This window comes from Rhineura floridana, chromosome 11 (genome assembly GCF_030035675.1).
Source record: "Rhineura floridana isolate rRhiFlo1 chromosome 11, rRhiFlo1.hap2, whole genome shotgun sequence".
NCBI lineage: Eukaryota > Metazoa > Chordata > Lepidosauria > Squamata > Rhineuridae > Rhineura > Rhineura floridana.
Window position 1 is genome coordinate 4,533,001 of NC_084490.1, and position 14,087 is coordinate 4,547,087.

The following is a 14,087-nucleotide window of genomic DNA, read 5'->3' on the forward strand; positions in this document are numbered from 1 at the left end:
GGATTAATCCTTGGAGGACCTGGGTTAGACCATCCATTCATTATTCATAATACTCACTGGGACACCTTGGGCCACTTACTTCCTCTCAATCTAATATTCTCTGCAAGATTGTTGTGAAGTTAAAAGTGAGGCAAAGAGAATCATGCAAGGTATACTGTATAAAAATAAAAATGAAATAATACTGCTTCTGAGTTCCTTGGACTAAGGCCTGATTAAAAAGAGATGGATAACTAATAAAAGAAATAATATAATCAAATCATATCACACTGCAGTAGCCTCAACAACTCAATGCAATGCGACTGAATTTAGTGGAAACAGCACAGAAAAGCAAAGCAACAGTAATGGTGCCGTTCAAAAACCACACAATACGTGACATGTTATCATGATGCTGTGAAATAGACCAGTTCCCAAGCTTCCCCCACACACAGAGACCACTTAAAAGTTGCTGAGGCAGAATACTTCATGATTTTCTGTCTGTTGCAGCAATTGCAATGAGTCATGCTGTATGCTGTATGATTTTAATTGTATTTTATTGCTTCTGTCTTTTGTTAGATTGTATTACAATTTGCATTCCATAGAATTCAGAGCTGTAATACAGCAAAATACAATCAAAGAAATAAAAGAAGGAATAAAAATACAGTTAAAAATCAGTGTGAAAATTTAATGCAGACATGCCACCAACCTCCTGAATGAAGCTCAGGGACTGCAATTTGGGAACCCCTAAAACAGACAGAAAGATAGTCCTGCTGTCATCCCCCACCAGCATAAACAAGGTACTTACAGGGCCAGGTTAAGGCATGCTGAGGCCCTGAGACATGTCAAGATTCAGAGGCCCCATACTATGAAAAAGGAGGAACAAATGTATTACATTATAATAGAAAGGGTAATGAAAAAAATTAGTAGCAAACTGTTATATATGCATATATACATAGACAAAGATGCAATGAAAGGCCTGTGTGGTGCAGTAATAAATTCAGAAGTGCAGGGTCCTTTCATGTTGCTCACAGCCACACACACCTTTTTTGCTGCTTGATTGAGAATGAGATCCTTGTTAATGCCTTCTCCCACAACAGATATCCCTAGAAGCTAATAAGCATGAAAGGGGAGAGTGTTAGCTGCTGAGAAGAGTCTTCTCAATGGCTGACTCACCTTCTTTCACTTTGATTGGCTCCAATCAGCAGGAAAGAGCAAAGAAGCATGTTAGACGGCTCTTCTCAGTGGCTAACACACTTCCCTTTCATGCTGATTGTCTCATAGGACGTTGTAGACATATAGAGACCCTGCCCTGCTCCCAAAAAAGTAAAGGGACTAAGACTCACCCCCCCAGACCCTGGATGACAACACCCCTGATGTGGCGGTATATGGAGGGATGGGGAAGTGGCAAGGAGGGGATTCGTGGAGGTGATGCCTGCTGTGGAATGGGACTTTAGCATGTGTTGGTAGGCTAGCTCCCATGGTTTCTGGAGGTCTGAGGTGAGGTTGGGCAACCTGTTAGTAGTCTAACAGCCCTGGAAGGGCAGTTGATGGGATTGGGTATGGATTAGAATGGGGAAATCAGGCTTCAGAATTTGGGTGGTAAATTTGACATGAAAGGTTATTAAGTCAAACAATTTCAGTTATAATAAATCTTATTTATCTCCAACAAATTTAGAACCCCCCCCATAATGCGAGACCCTAAACCATGGTTTATTTGGCTTGTTCCTAAATCCATCCCTCATCAATATTCATGTTACAATGAAAACTCTTATGAAAACTAATAACTTTAAATGATCAAAGAAGGCCCAGAAGTCATTTTCTTAGCATTTACAGCGCAAAACTAGGCATATTTACCTGGAAGTAAGCTCCATAATGTCCAGTAAGTACTGGGGCCAAGTAAGTGTGCAAAGGATTGCGACTTTTCTACCTGCCACATGAGAAATGATCGATCCAAACAAACCACTCAACCGGTTGTACTACAGTAAGAGCAAATAAAAAAAAGCGGTTCCTTGTTAGTATAGTGGTAAGTATCCCCGCCTGTCATGCGGGAAACCGGGGTTCGATTCCCCAACAGGGAAAATTACTTGTTTTGAAAAAAGAACGTTTAACTGAAAGAGAAAAACTATATGCATTTTTCATCAACAATTTAAAAACTGGGATTAGGAACGTTCCACAACTCAGCACTGTGTTTGAACGTGAGATCGCTTTAATTGTTCCAGAACTCAGACAATAGCAGAAAAAGGCCACCCTGTCAGAGCGGCAGAGATTCAGTTTTGCTCTGACAGCAGTAAAGACTAAAATAGACCCTAGCAGCGGTGGGATTCGAACCCAGTCCTCCGAAGAGACTGAAGCCTTAATCCAGCGCTTTAAACAGTTCAGCCACGCTACCCTCTGCATGAACATTTTTCTTCTTTGTTTTTAATTTTCAGGACTGCATTATTCCTCTATCAGTTTCACGGATGTAAAACTGCATCTCCTAACAGTGAGCTCTGCAGTTCCAGCAGAATTCAGCGCTCAAACCAGGATATTATTTTCGCTTTTTTGATTGGACAAAAGAGAGGGGTAAGTATTGACCAATCGTGTGGCAGCGCGGGACATTTAAACTCAAATCCTCTCTCTCACTACCGATGATTTCTAAGCGAACCAAAACTGTGATTTAGAGAACACAAACCAGTACTACATAGACATGCAATTTAATGCACGTATGTTGCAGCCTAACATTTGCTTTAAAAAAGTGTTATGGAAACAAGACTGCAACATTGGGAGTGGGAGAAACAGGGAGGATCACAAAAGGACTGAGATGATGTTTCTTCAAATCACGTCCAATCCCTGCAAAGCGCGGAAGATTCAAATCCGGCAAGTGATTGGTCTATGCTTTTAGCCAATCGAAACAGAGGAAGCAGAGTATAAATAACCTACTGGTCTAAGCGTTGAGTTATTCCTTGCTGAAATTGCTTAGAGAAGGGTTGTTTTTTGTATTTTTGCTCGCTTTCTGGAGATCCAATGGCTCGTACTAAGCAGACAGCTCGGAAGTCCACTGGTGGGAAAGCACCTCGTAAGCAATTGGCTACTAAAGCTGCTCGGAAGAGCGCCCCAGCCACCGGCGGAGTGAAGAAGCCTCATCGCTACCGCCCTGGGACTGTCGCCCTGAGAGAGATTCGGCGCTACCAAAAGTCAACCGAGCTTCTCATCCGCAAGCTGCCTTTCCAGCGCCTGGTGCGAGAAATTGCCCAGGACTTCAAAACTGATCTGCGCTTCCAGAGTTCCGCTGTTATGGCCTTGCAGGAGGCGAGCGAGGCTTACCTGGTGGGTCTTTTCGAGGACACCAACCTGTGCGCCATCCACGCCAAGCGAGTTACCATCATGCCCAAGGATATCCAGCTGGCTCGCCGCATCCGCGGAGAAAGGGCTTAGTGGGCAGGACTTGTTCAAAAACCAAAAGGCTCTTTTAAGAGCCACTACTCATTCTCGGAAAGATGCTAGAAATTTCTGTCTTTGTCTTGGGTGTTTTTTTATAATACAATTTCTATCATAGGTATGCAGATAACCTTAAAGCTTGATTATCTTGTCTGGTTAAGTTCCAGATATTTTTGGCTTGATGAAATAATGTAGGTATAATTTGTTTACATATAAAGCCTGTTCTCACCCTGGTACGGATTGAGTCCCCTTAAGTTTGTCTATGGACACAAAATAAAGGTAACTCCATTTTTTAAATTTTCAACTGGGGACACACTGCTTCAAATGAATAACTTAGCAACCCCAACTGGGTTTTACTCAAGAATAAATCCATTTTAATGGGTCTACTCATTTGGTCCTACTCTGCTTGTACCACACATCCAACATCGACTCGCCCCACATGATAGAATAAGAATGCCAGTTATCAGACCAATACTCAGTTTTGCTGTGTTCTATTTTTCAGACTGCTGCCTAGCGCAGTTTAAGGCACACACACACACACCCTTCGGGTTAACTGCGAATATTCACAATTTGTTCTAACATGCTGAAAACATGTACAGACGTTACAAGCACATTTGGCAGGAAGCGTCCATTATGACTTACTGTTTTTGGGACAGCCTTTCTTCACACAGCAAACCTTTATGTTGTATTAATATAAGGATCCTCAGGGATGTAACTACCAGTAAAGTTGAAAGTCCTCAGTATTAGAATTCTAAACCTGCAAGTCCCTTAACGTATTTATCTAGGTAAGGACATACAACTCTTTCAAAGAAAAGGTGGATGGCTCTTAAAAGAGCCTTTGGGTTCAAGGTTGCGGTTGTCTTCCCAGGTTACTTGGAACTGGTGTACTTGGTGACGGCTTTGGTGCCTTCAGACACGGCGTGTTTGGCCAGCTCCCCTGGCAGCAGGAGACGCACCGCAGTCTGGATCTCCCGGGACGTGATGGTGGAGCGCTTGTTGTAATGGGCCAGGCGGGACGCCTCGGCGGCGATGCGCTCGAAGATGTCGTTGACGAAGGAGTTCATGATGCTCATGGCCTTCGAGGAGATGCCGGTGTCGGGGTGGACCTGCTTCAGCACCTTGTAGACGTAGATGGAGTAACTTTCCTTCCTGCTCTTCTTGCGTTTCTTGTCGCCCTTTTTCTGGGTCTTTGTAATCGCTTTCTTCGACCCCTTTTTAGGAACAGGCGCGGACTTCGCTGGCTCAGGCATCCTGTAGAATCAGTTACTATCTTTTCCAGTCGGAGACAATACAAACGAAACCCCGAGCCCTTTCGAATTATAATAACAGCGTTATGCAAATAAGGTAGTTCAGGTTCTTCATGCTGACTGGCTGTTGAAAAATAAGGAGCATTCAAATATTGCGCTTCTACTGGCAGAAAATCCGTATTCGCTATTGGTTTAAGAGCTACGACTCCTATTGGTTATATTAGAGACCCACATTTTTATTGGTCGCTGAATTTTAAAAATGCTTTATCAGCCAATCAAAATTGCCAGTTTGGATCCTAGGGAGAAATTAAGCAAAACATTGCAGAGAGACATGTTAATCTATTAGTTTTTAAAGGAAAAACCCCAAGCACTAGATTTGAAAAAAAGTTGTATTGTGTATGTATTGTTTATTTATTTATTGTATTTATATACCGCCCCATAGCCGAAGCTCTCTGTACCTAAAAACACATATACAAATTTAAAACACATCTTTTAAAAACAATTTAAAACACAATTTAAACATTTAAAATAATTTAAAAACACATGCTAAAATGCCTGGGAGAAAAGGAAAGTCTTGACCTGGCACCGAAAAGATAAGTGATTGTTCAGAATCAAAGTTCTTAGTTACTTGAGCACTCAAGTTCTCTTTAAAAAAAAATCAAAATTACAGGAACGTGTGTGTGCGTGTGTGTGCGCGTGTGCGCGCGCGTGTGCGCGTGTGCGTGTGTTTTAAAGTGCAGTTCCTTGCTTTTCTCGTTACCACCCAAAACAGGGAATTTCACATTTCAGTCGGAAACACTTCACTTTAATTTTCGCAGCAGCTCCTCTCCTGTATTAGGTCTACAAAATCCCGCTTCAACTATAATCACCTCACCCCACTTTTGTTTCTCAAGCCTGAGGGAAGAAGTGGAAGGACCCACTCATTTTTCAAGCTCGGTGACTTCTTTAAAAAAAACTCCCGTCTTCCATCTTGACAGAAAACTTTCCTTCCCAAACCAGGCTGTAACTTTTTTTATTTTAGTTTTCCCCGAAATTGAGATTCAGATTAAATGGCTGCGGCTAATCAAGTTTTGTGGCGTAGTAATTGCACTAAACGGACTCATTTTGTCCTACTTCCCGAATCAAGGCCATTAAAAATTACTTCAGATGCTGCATGTGTTCTACAGGATAGAAATATATAATCCAGTGGTATTCAATTTAATACTTCAGTCTCTTAATAGTGTAAAACTAAAACTAATGGAGATGCTGGGGATTGAACCCAGGGCCTCATACATGCGCTCTACCGCTGAGCTACATCCCCAGCCACTAGATCTGGTTAGATATTGAAAAGGCACACGTCTCACGGGGAAAAAGCCAGCTAAAAACGAGGAAGCTGAAGCTCGATTACACTTGTAAATGACAATGCTATTATTTACTAGCTGATTTTAACTGAAAAGTCCCAGAAAGAAAAATGGGGTAAACAGACCAGCTGTTTTACCCCACCCCACCGTCACTTCGAACCAGAATCTAACCCTCAAGTAAATAAAAATGCACACACCAGCATAAGGTAACAGCTCTTCTACGAAAAAGTGGTGGCCCTTAAAAGGACCTTTTATGCTGTGAATGTCAATAAAAAATTTAACCCCCAAACCCATAAAGAGTGCGACCTTGGCGTTTCAAGGCATACACTACATCCATAGCCGTTACTGTCTTCCGTTTTGCATGCTCTGTGTAAGTTACAGCATCACGAATCACGTTCTCTAAAAACACTTTGAGAACACCACGAGTTTCCTCATAGATTAGACCAGAAATACGCTTTACTCCTCCACGGCGAGCCAGACGACGAATAGCAGGTTTAGTAATTCCTTGAATGTTATCTCGAAGAACCTTTCTGTGTCTCTTAGCACCTCCTTTCCCCAAACCTTTACCCCCTTTACCACGACCAGACATTTTTAGCTATTGGCACTACACAAAAACTCAAGAAAGCGATACCCTAAACCCTGCAGCTGTCATTTTATAACATTAAATCCGACCAGAGGGAAAACTTCAGAGAATATTTCCCCCCCCCCGCCTCCTTCAACTAGTAAACTATCGCTGTGGGTCTTCATGCTGCTAGCCTATCGAATAATCCTTTTTTGGACCAATGAATAGTTAAGAAAACTGTCCAATCACAGTACCTGACTCTACACTTTTGAAAATACAGTACTCATCCCAGTTCCTTAAAACTTGAATTGCTGGAGATTTATATTTCTTTATCGTATAGGTGGAAGTCACTTGTTGCATTGCACATGAGACAAGAATTCCACCTTGGCATTTACATTTACCCGGCCTTCTTAAATGTGGACTACGAAGATGGAACAAAGACCAGGATTAATTTAGATCTAGCTTGGTGAAGACTGGTTTCAATACCCCTACTGTTACAAACACAAGTTCTGGGACAATGTAAGGACTAACACGAGATTTATCATGGCGCAGTCAGTCTCTAAAAGATGCCACAAGACTCCTTGCTTTGACTGCCAAGTAAAAAAGCAAAGTTTGCATTTTATAGTCTGCCATCTGACAATGATCACTTTTACAGTAAATCAGACCTCAGGTAATGCTTAATTTCAGAACCAGGACTGAACTCAGGAGCATGCTTTTAATACCAAGGTTTAGTCTTGGATCAAGTGGCATATTAGGGGCCAACTCTGACCTTTCCCCCTCAGTTCTAACCATAACCACCACCACCACCCATACCTAAGAGAAGAATCATGACTTCCAGATGAGGATGGTCTTGAGCAGATGAGGAACAGCAGGATGCTGACTATGTCTACTTAGAAGTAAACCCTATTGAACTCAGTGGGGCTTACTTCCAGATGAGATTGGTTAGGACTGTAGCCATAATCAATTTCTGGTTACCTGCACATATCAACCTATTACATATTTGAAAGGGGGGCAATCTCCATTTATTGTGTCTTCCTTGTTTTGCCTGTGTAGAACAAGGAGTGTTTTGGAAGGGCTTTTTTTAAAAAGTATATATACACATTTACATATGAAAATTTCCCTTTAAAAGATCTTCACAGATATTATTACTCGGACAAGACTCTCGCTTAAAAAATAAATCACTAAATAGGCCTCTGGTAAAAGACTGGACAATTCTTAAACAGTGTTTTCTGCTTCTAAGGTTTCATTTATTGAGAAGGCTGTAAAGGAAGAAACCTACCATGATGCTACTGCTCAGATATAAATCTGGAAAATCAGGATTCATTTTCTAGTCTCACAGAGTAGGAACTGGGATCATCACTATACAAACGGGGTAGGGAGTGATAACCATTTTAGAAACAGGTCCCAGTCTGAAGGCACATAAGGCCAGCTCCCTGCTGAATCTAAGCAGGGTCAGGTCTGGTCAGTTGCCTGGATGGGAGACCACCTGGGAACCATATGTAAGCCACCTTGGGTTTCTATCATGAAAACAAGGGCAGGGTATAAATGTAATAAATAAATAAATAATAAACAAACAAGATTTGATAAATGAGTAAGTTTGGTCTCAATGGCACAAGGAAAAAAAGAATGCCAGTTTTAGGTTCTGAAATTCAAGCTCGTATATCTAGATTCACCATCTAGAATGCTAACCATTATACTATAGAACCCCACATAAGAACTTATATATCTAGGTGTATTATCAGACCAGGAAACTACACTAGAGCAAATTATTAACACTAGCTACAAAGTGCATCTTTTTCTGGTTAACGTGATCTGTATACATGTGAAACAATAAAAGCAAGTTTTTAATTGCAGTATTATAATCAGTTTTATAGCCAGACTCATGTTCGGGCATACTCATCTTTTAGAAAAAGTAAATTTGTTATTTACCTGTGCTGAACTAGTAAGAACAGCAGGCCTATCTGCCTTAAAAATGCTGTTTGCAAGACATTTCAAAAGTTTCGCTAAGGGAAAGGTTATCTCACTTTCACAAAAATTCTAGCAGTTTTGGTATTTAACCAAGTCCTTAATAAAATACTTTTGAGCTACCAAAGAGACAAAAAGAGACCATATAGGATTCTTTGGGTACCACTTGAACTGTATAGCAACATAAAAAACCAGCATGGGTTTGATCTTTAAAAATAGCATGTGGGGCTCTTTAATCTTTGGATTAGACACTTTTTTCCAAGTCTGTTTTGTGTTGACATAATGATACACTGAGAAGACAAACAGTGGAATAAACCCTCTCTCAGCTTGAACCTACTATAAAACTACAAAGCAAGCCCTATTAAAGGATTCATCTGGGTAGCCACAGCCAGCTCTTTTAAAGAAAAAGTGGGCGGCTCTTAAAAGAGCCTTTGGGTTTAAGGTTGCGTTTGTTTTCCCAAGTTACTTGGAACTGGTGTACTTGGTGACAGCTTTGGTGCCTTCGGACACGGCGTGCTTGGCCAGCTCCCCTGGCAGCAGGAGACGCACCGCAGTCTGGATCTCCCGGGACGTGATGGTGGAGCGCTTGTTGTAATGGGCCAGGCGGGACGCCTCGGCGGCGATGCGCTCGAAGATGTCGTTGACGAAGGAGTTCATGATGCTCATGGCCTTCGAGGAGATGCCGGTGTCGGGGTGGACCTGCTTCAGCACCTTGTAAACGTAGATAGAATAGCTTTCCTTCCTGCTCTTCTTGCGCTTCTTTTCACCCTTTTTCTGGGTCTTCGTAATCGCTTTCTTCGATCCCTTTTTAGGAACCGGAACGGACTTTGCAGGCTCAGGCATTTTAGCAACAACCCAGCTTCTGCGGAAAATAGAAATAAACCACCGCTTTCTGACACTTCTATTTATAGGAGCCTTATGCATATTACCGCTTCAAATGCTCAAGCCCCTATTGGTCGGTAGAATCAGTGACGAAAAGTTGCATGCAAATTTAATCGGAAGCGGTCGATTGCCAGTGGATAACCAGAGTACGTTTGCTGAGCGCTCACAGGAGTCTATTTCCTATTGGTTAGGCTGAGAGTTCACTCTCATTGGTCCAGCTTCTACCGTCATCCAATCAGAAGTGCCAGTTACAATCCGAGAGATGACGGTAGGGGAAAACAAGTCAGATTGTTTTTGAAACTGTTGTCTTCTCTTGACAGCGATGCGAATCTAGTGGTGCTGATAATGGAAAAAATCTCTGATGTCTAATCTGTATCCTTTCGTCTTCATCTCTAGCTGAATAACCTACAAATCTGGCAAGGGTAACTATATTTATCGAGCTCTCTGGAGCCTGCAATTATTGCAGTTTAGGAATCTCTGCTTTATTTGATGCTGATAAAAGGAAAATAACTACCTTCGATTTATTTGCTCAAACAATCTTTGAGACTGGAAGCTGTCCTGTGTCTAAGAACATAAGTTAGCTCCGTGTTCAGTCAATCAGACCATCCTCACCTGGCTGTACTGATGGGGAGTCGATAATGCAAAACAGCTAGCGGCGTGACGTCTCGCAGCACGCAGGAAGCGGCATGAAGCTGGTCCTTATGTAGAGTTAAGCATTCAAAGCCCATTGAAGTCAAGTTTATTTATTTCCATTTATAAATTTGCTCTTGTGAAATATGTTGAAGCTGTTAACAGTAATGACATTCAACAATAAAACCATTTCATATGTGAAACAACTCAAATCCAATGCAGACACAAATGTGTTTAGGTGTATGCTGTATGTCCCCACCCAGAGCCTGAGATCGTATTCCAAATGCTTCTGCTAATGAAGGCATGGTGAGTGTCTACAAGAAAAAAGGGCCTTTTCAGTAATAGCCTCCCAGTTATGGAATATCCTCTCCAGAGGGGTTTGCCTGGGACTTACTCAAATGGCCTTTTCAAATTGGGGAAATACATTTTTTTTAAATGCTTGCCTTTAAAATCTTGTAGTGTTTCATCCTGGTTTTGTTTTGCTAATTTTTATATTCTCTTCCTTGTATTCTCCGATGTTTTAGTCCATACTGTATTTTTTGTATTCTTTTTTTTTTTTTTTTTGTATTTTGTATTCTCTCTAGGGTTGCAGCTGTAAAGTTGCTATTCCATGTATGCTTACTTGGGAGTCAGTCTTGTTGTCCCTTGTTAGACTTGACCCCAAACATACCTGTATTGTTCAGGGTGCAAAGCTGACCCAGGGCAGGTATTTGGATGGCATTACTGTGGGTTCTGTGCAAGATTTATAGGTTCCTAATCCCTCCCCAGCCACCTTTTTAGCCAGCTACAGTAATACCTCAGTTAACAAATCCTCCAGGAAAGGAGCTCCTTTTAACAAAGTATTTTTTGAGGTCTGGGGTGCACACTCTGATATAGTCAGAATGTGTTTCCTTGTATACTGGATTGCAGCTCTGCTGCAGGCAGCTCCCCCCACACACACACATGGCTGGAATGGCACTCAGTGCCTGGTGGTGCAGGCACCTTCTCAGTAAACAGTGCTTCGGGTGCCATGGAAGCACTGTTTACTGCAGACGCATTTACTTGAGTATAGGGAAGGATGGCACACCAGGAGAAAGTGCCCAAGCACAGGGTGCTGGTAGCTGCCCCTTGCCTGCCTGCTCTAAGGAGAGAACTGTGCTCAAAGCTTTAGACTGCTATAGCAAGATGCTACATGATGGAAGAAAAAAGGCAGGCAGGCATCCCTGGATGCATTTTGGAAGGAGCCTTCAGGGGGTCTGTATGCAAGGCTGACCTGACATGGTTGTTTCGTTTCAGACATGCCTATTGTTAGTTTTGGATAAAACGTTTGCTGAAATATGTTGAGCTGCTCTCCTTGTTTGTGGTGTAGGAACCTATCCCTAGTCTTTCCATGTTGTTCCTGTCTCTGGTACCCAAGGTTCTGTTATTTTTATTTATTTTTATTTATTTATTGCACTTTTAAACCGCCCTTTAGCAACAGGCTCTCAGGGCGGTGTACAACAGAATAAAACCACATTTAAAAACCAGTGAATGTGGATTACAACATATAGGTATAAAAACACATTAAAAACAGATTAAGACAAAATTAATAGAGATTACAATTAATTAACTATAAAATTAAAATTAAAACTAAGATTAAAATGCCTGGGCAAAGAGGTAGGTCTTTACCTGGTGCCAAAAAGATATCAAAGAAGGCTCCAGGCGTATCTCGTCAGGGAGGGCATTCCATAATTCGGGGGCCACCACCGAGAAGGCCCTAGATCTCGTTATTGCTCTCCGGGCCTCCTTGTGAGTTGGAACCCAGAGAAGGGCCTTCGATGTCGAGCGCAGCGAACGGGTAGGTTCGTAGTGGGAGAGGCGCTCCATCAGGTATTGTGGTCCGGTGCCGTTAAGGGCTTTATAGGTAAGAACCAACACTTTGAATCTGGCCCGGAAACGTATTGGTAGCCGGTGCAGTTGGGCCAGGACAGGTGTTATATGATCAGATCTTTTAGTCCGAGTGAGAACTCTGGCCGCAGCATTCTGCACCAGCTGAAGTTTCCAAACCGTCTTCAAAGGTAACCCTACGTAGAGTGCATTACAGTAGTCCAATCTAGATGTTACCAGAGCATGGATAACTGAAGCAAGGTTCTCCCTGTCCAGATAGGGTCGTAGTTGGGTTACCAGCCGAAGCTGGTAGAACACATTCCGTGCCACCGAGGCTACCTGAGCCTCCAGAGACAGGAGCAGATCTAATAAGACCCCCAAACTACAGACCTGCTCCTTTAGGGGGAGTGTAACCCCATCTAGGGTAGGTCGGACATCAACCATCTGGGCAGAGGGCCCCCCCACCAACAGCATCTCAGTCTTGTCAGGATTGAGTCTCAGTTTATTAGCTCTCATCCAGACCATTATCGCGACCAGGCAGTGGTTTAGTACATTAACAGCCTCACCTGAAGAAGATGAAAAGGAGAAATAGAGCTGCGTATCATCAGCATATTGCTGAAAACGCACTCCAAAACTCCTAATGACCTCGCCCAGCGGCTTCATATAGATATTAAAGAGCATGGGGGACAGAACTGAGCCCTGCGGCACCCCATATTGGAGTACCCAGGGCCTTGAGTAATGCTCCCCAAGCACCACCTTCTGGAGACGGTTCTTGAGGTAGGAGCACAGCCACTGCCAAGCAGTGCCTCCAACTCCTAAATCCGCAAGTTGCCCCAGAAGGATACCATGGTCGATGGTATCAAAAGCCGCTGAGAGATCAAGGAGAACCAACAGAGTTACACTCCCTCTGTCCTTCTCCCAACAGAGGTCATCATACAGGGCGACCAAGGCCGTTTCTGTACCAAACCCCGCCCGAAAGCCCACTTGAAATGGATCCAGATAATCAGTTTCATCCAAAAGAGCCTGGAGCTGGTGAGCAACCACACGCTCTAGGACCTTGCCCAGAAAAGGAACATTTGCTACCGGTCTATAGTTGTCAAGATTGTCGGGGTCCAAGGAGGGTTTTTTTAGGAGAGGTCTCACCACCGCCTGCTTTAGGCAGAGTGGGACCACTCCCTCTCGTAAAGAGGCATTAATCACCTCCTTGGCCCAGCCGGCTGTTCCATTTCTGCTAGCTTTTATTAGCCATGAGGGGCAAGGATCCAGAGCAGAAGTGGTCGCCCGCACCTGTCCAAGCACTTTGTCCACATCCTCGAGCTGTACCAACTGAAATTCATCCAATAAAACAGGACAGGACTGTGCTCTGGACACCTCATTGGATTCAACTGCAACAATGTTGGAGTCAAGGTCCCGGCGGATGTTCATGATCTTGTCTTGGAAGTGTCTCGCAAACTCGTTACAGCGGGCTATTGATGGTATCATTGCGTCCTGAGGACCAGAATGTAAAAGTCCCCGGACAATTTTATAAAGTTCCGCTGGGCGGTTAGAAGATGACTGAATGGAGGCAGCAAAGTACTGCTTCTTTGCTGCTCTCACTGCCTTCACATAGAGTTTGGTAGAGGCCTTCACAAGTGCATGATTACAGGCGTCGGGAGTTCGTCTCCATTTGCACTCAAGCCGTCTCCTATCTTGCTTCATCACTCTTAGCTCCGAGGTATACCAAGGAGCCAATTGAGCTCTGCAGTGGAGAGGGCGCACCGGGGCGATCGCGTCAGCTGCCCGGGTCATTTCCATACTCCACAGAGTGACCAGGGTTTCGACAGGAGCGTCAGTTTTATCAGCCGGAAAACTTCCTAGAGCCTTTTGAAAACCCTCAGGATCCATCAGTCTCCGGGGACGGACCATCTTAATTGGTCCTCCACCCTTGCAGAGGGGAGAACACATTGTGAGTCTAAACCTCAATAGGTGGTGATCTGTCCATGACAAAGGAATAGATGTAAAATTCCTCACTCCCAGATCACCATCCCCTAATCCAGTGGCAAAAATCAAGTCTAGAGTGTGCCCTGATATATGCGTAGGGCCAGTAACAAATTGAGACAGCCCCATGGCTGTCATGGCGGTCATGAAGTCCTGAGCCGCTCCAGACAAAGCGGTCTCGGCATGAATGTTGAGATCCCCCAATACCAAGAGTTTGGGGGATCGCAACAGTAAATCCGAGACCAC

General features: G+C 43.4%; 4 protein-coding genes and 1 non-coding gene across 5 annotated transcripts; 2 read left to right on the plus strand and 3 right to left on the minus strand.

Annotated features, from left to right (window-relative positions):
- The first annotated feature begins 1,982 nt into the window (after positions 1–1,982).
- On the plus strand, positions 1,983–2,054 carry TRNAD-GUC (transfer RNA aspartic acid (anticodon GUC)). The gene has a single exon. It is a non-coding gene; the product is annotated as a tRNA-Asp (tRNA).
- An 852-nt stretch (positions 2,055–2,906) lies between these two features.
- Positions 2,907–3,437, plus strand: LOC133366551 (histone H3). Its single transcript, XM_061589782.1, has one exon. The coding sequence runs from the start codon at positions 2,980–2,982 to the stop codon at positions 3,388–3,390; it is 411 nt and encodes a 136-aa protein (XP_061445766.1). The 5' UTR covers positions 2,907–2,979; the 3' UTR covers positions 3,391–3,437.
- Positions 3,438–4,212: 775 nt separating this feature from the next.
- Positions 4,213–6,239, minus strand: LOC133366555 (histone H2B 1/2/3/4/6-like). Its single transcript, XM_061589787.1, has 2 exons — positions 6,178–6,239; positions 4,213–4,764 (listed from the first exon to the last, which is right to left on the minus strand). The coding sequence occupies exon 2, from the start codon at positions 4,641–4,643 to the stop codon at positions 4,263–4,265; it is 381 nt and encodes a 126-aa protein (XP_061445771.1). The 5' UTR covers positions 4,644–4,764; positions 6,178–6,239; the 3' UTR covers positions 4,213–4,262.
- LOC133366556 (histone H4) lies at positions 6,212–6,616 on the minus strand. Its single transcript, XM_061589788.1, has one exon. It carries the CDS (start codon positions 6,567–6,569, stop codon positions 6,258–6,260), a length of 312 nt encoding a protein of 103 aa, XP_061445772.1. The 5' UTR covers positions 6,570–6,616; the 3' UTR covers positions 6,212–6,257.
- Positions 6,617–8,919: 2,303 nt separating this feature from the next.
- LOC133366549 (histone H2B 1/2/3/4/6-like) lies at positions 8,920–9,392 on the minus strand. Its single transcript, XM_061589778.1, has one exon. It carries the CDS (start codon positions 9,348–9,350, stop codon positions 8,970–8,972), a length of 381 nt encoding a protein of 126 aa, XP_061445762.1. The 5' UTR covers positions 9,351–9,392; the 3' UTR covers positions 8,920–8,969.
- Positions 9,393–14,087: the final 4,695 nt, after the last annotated feature.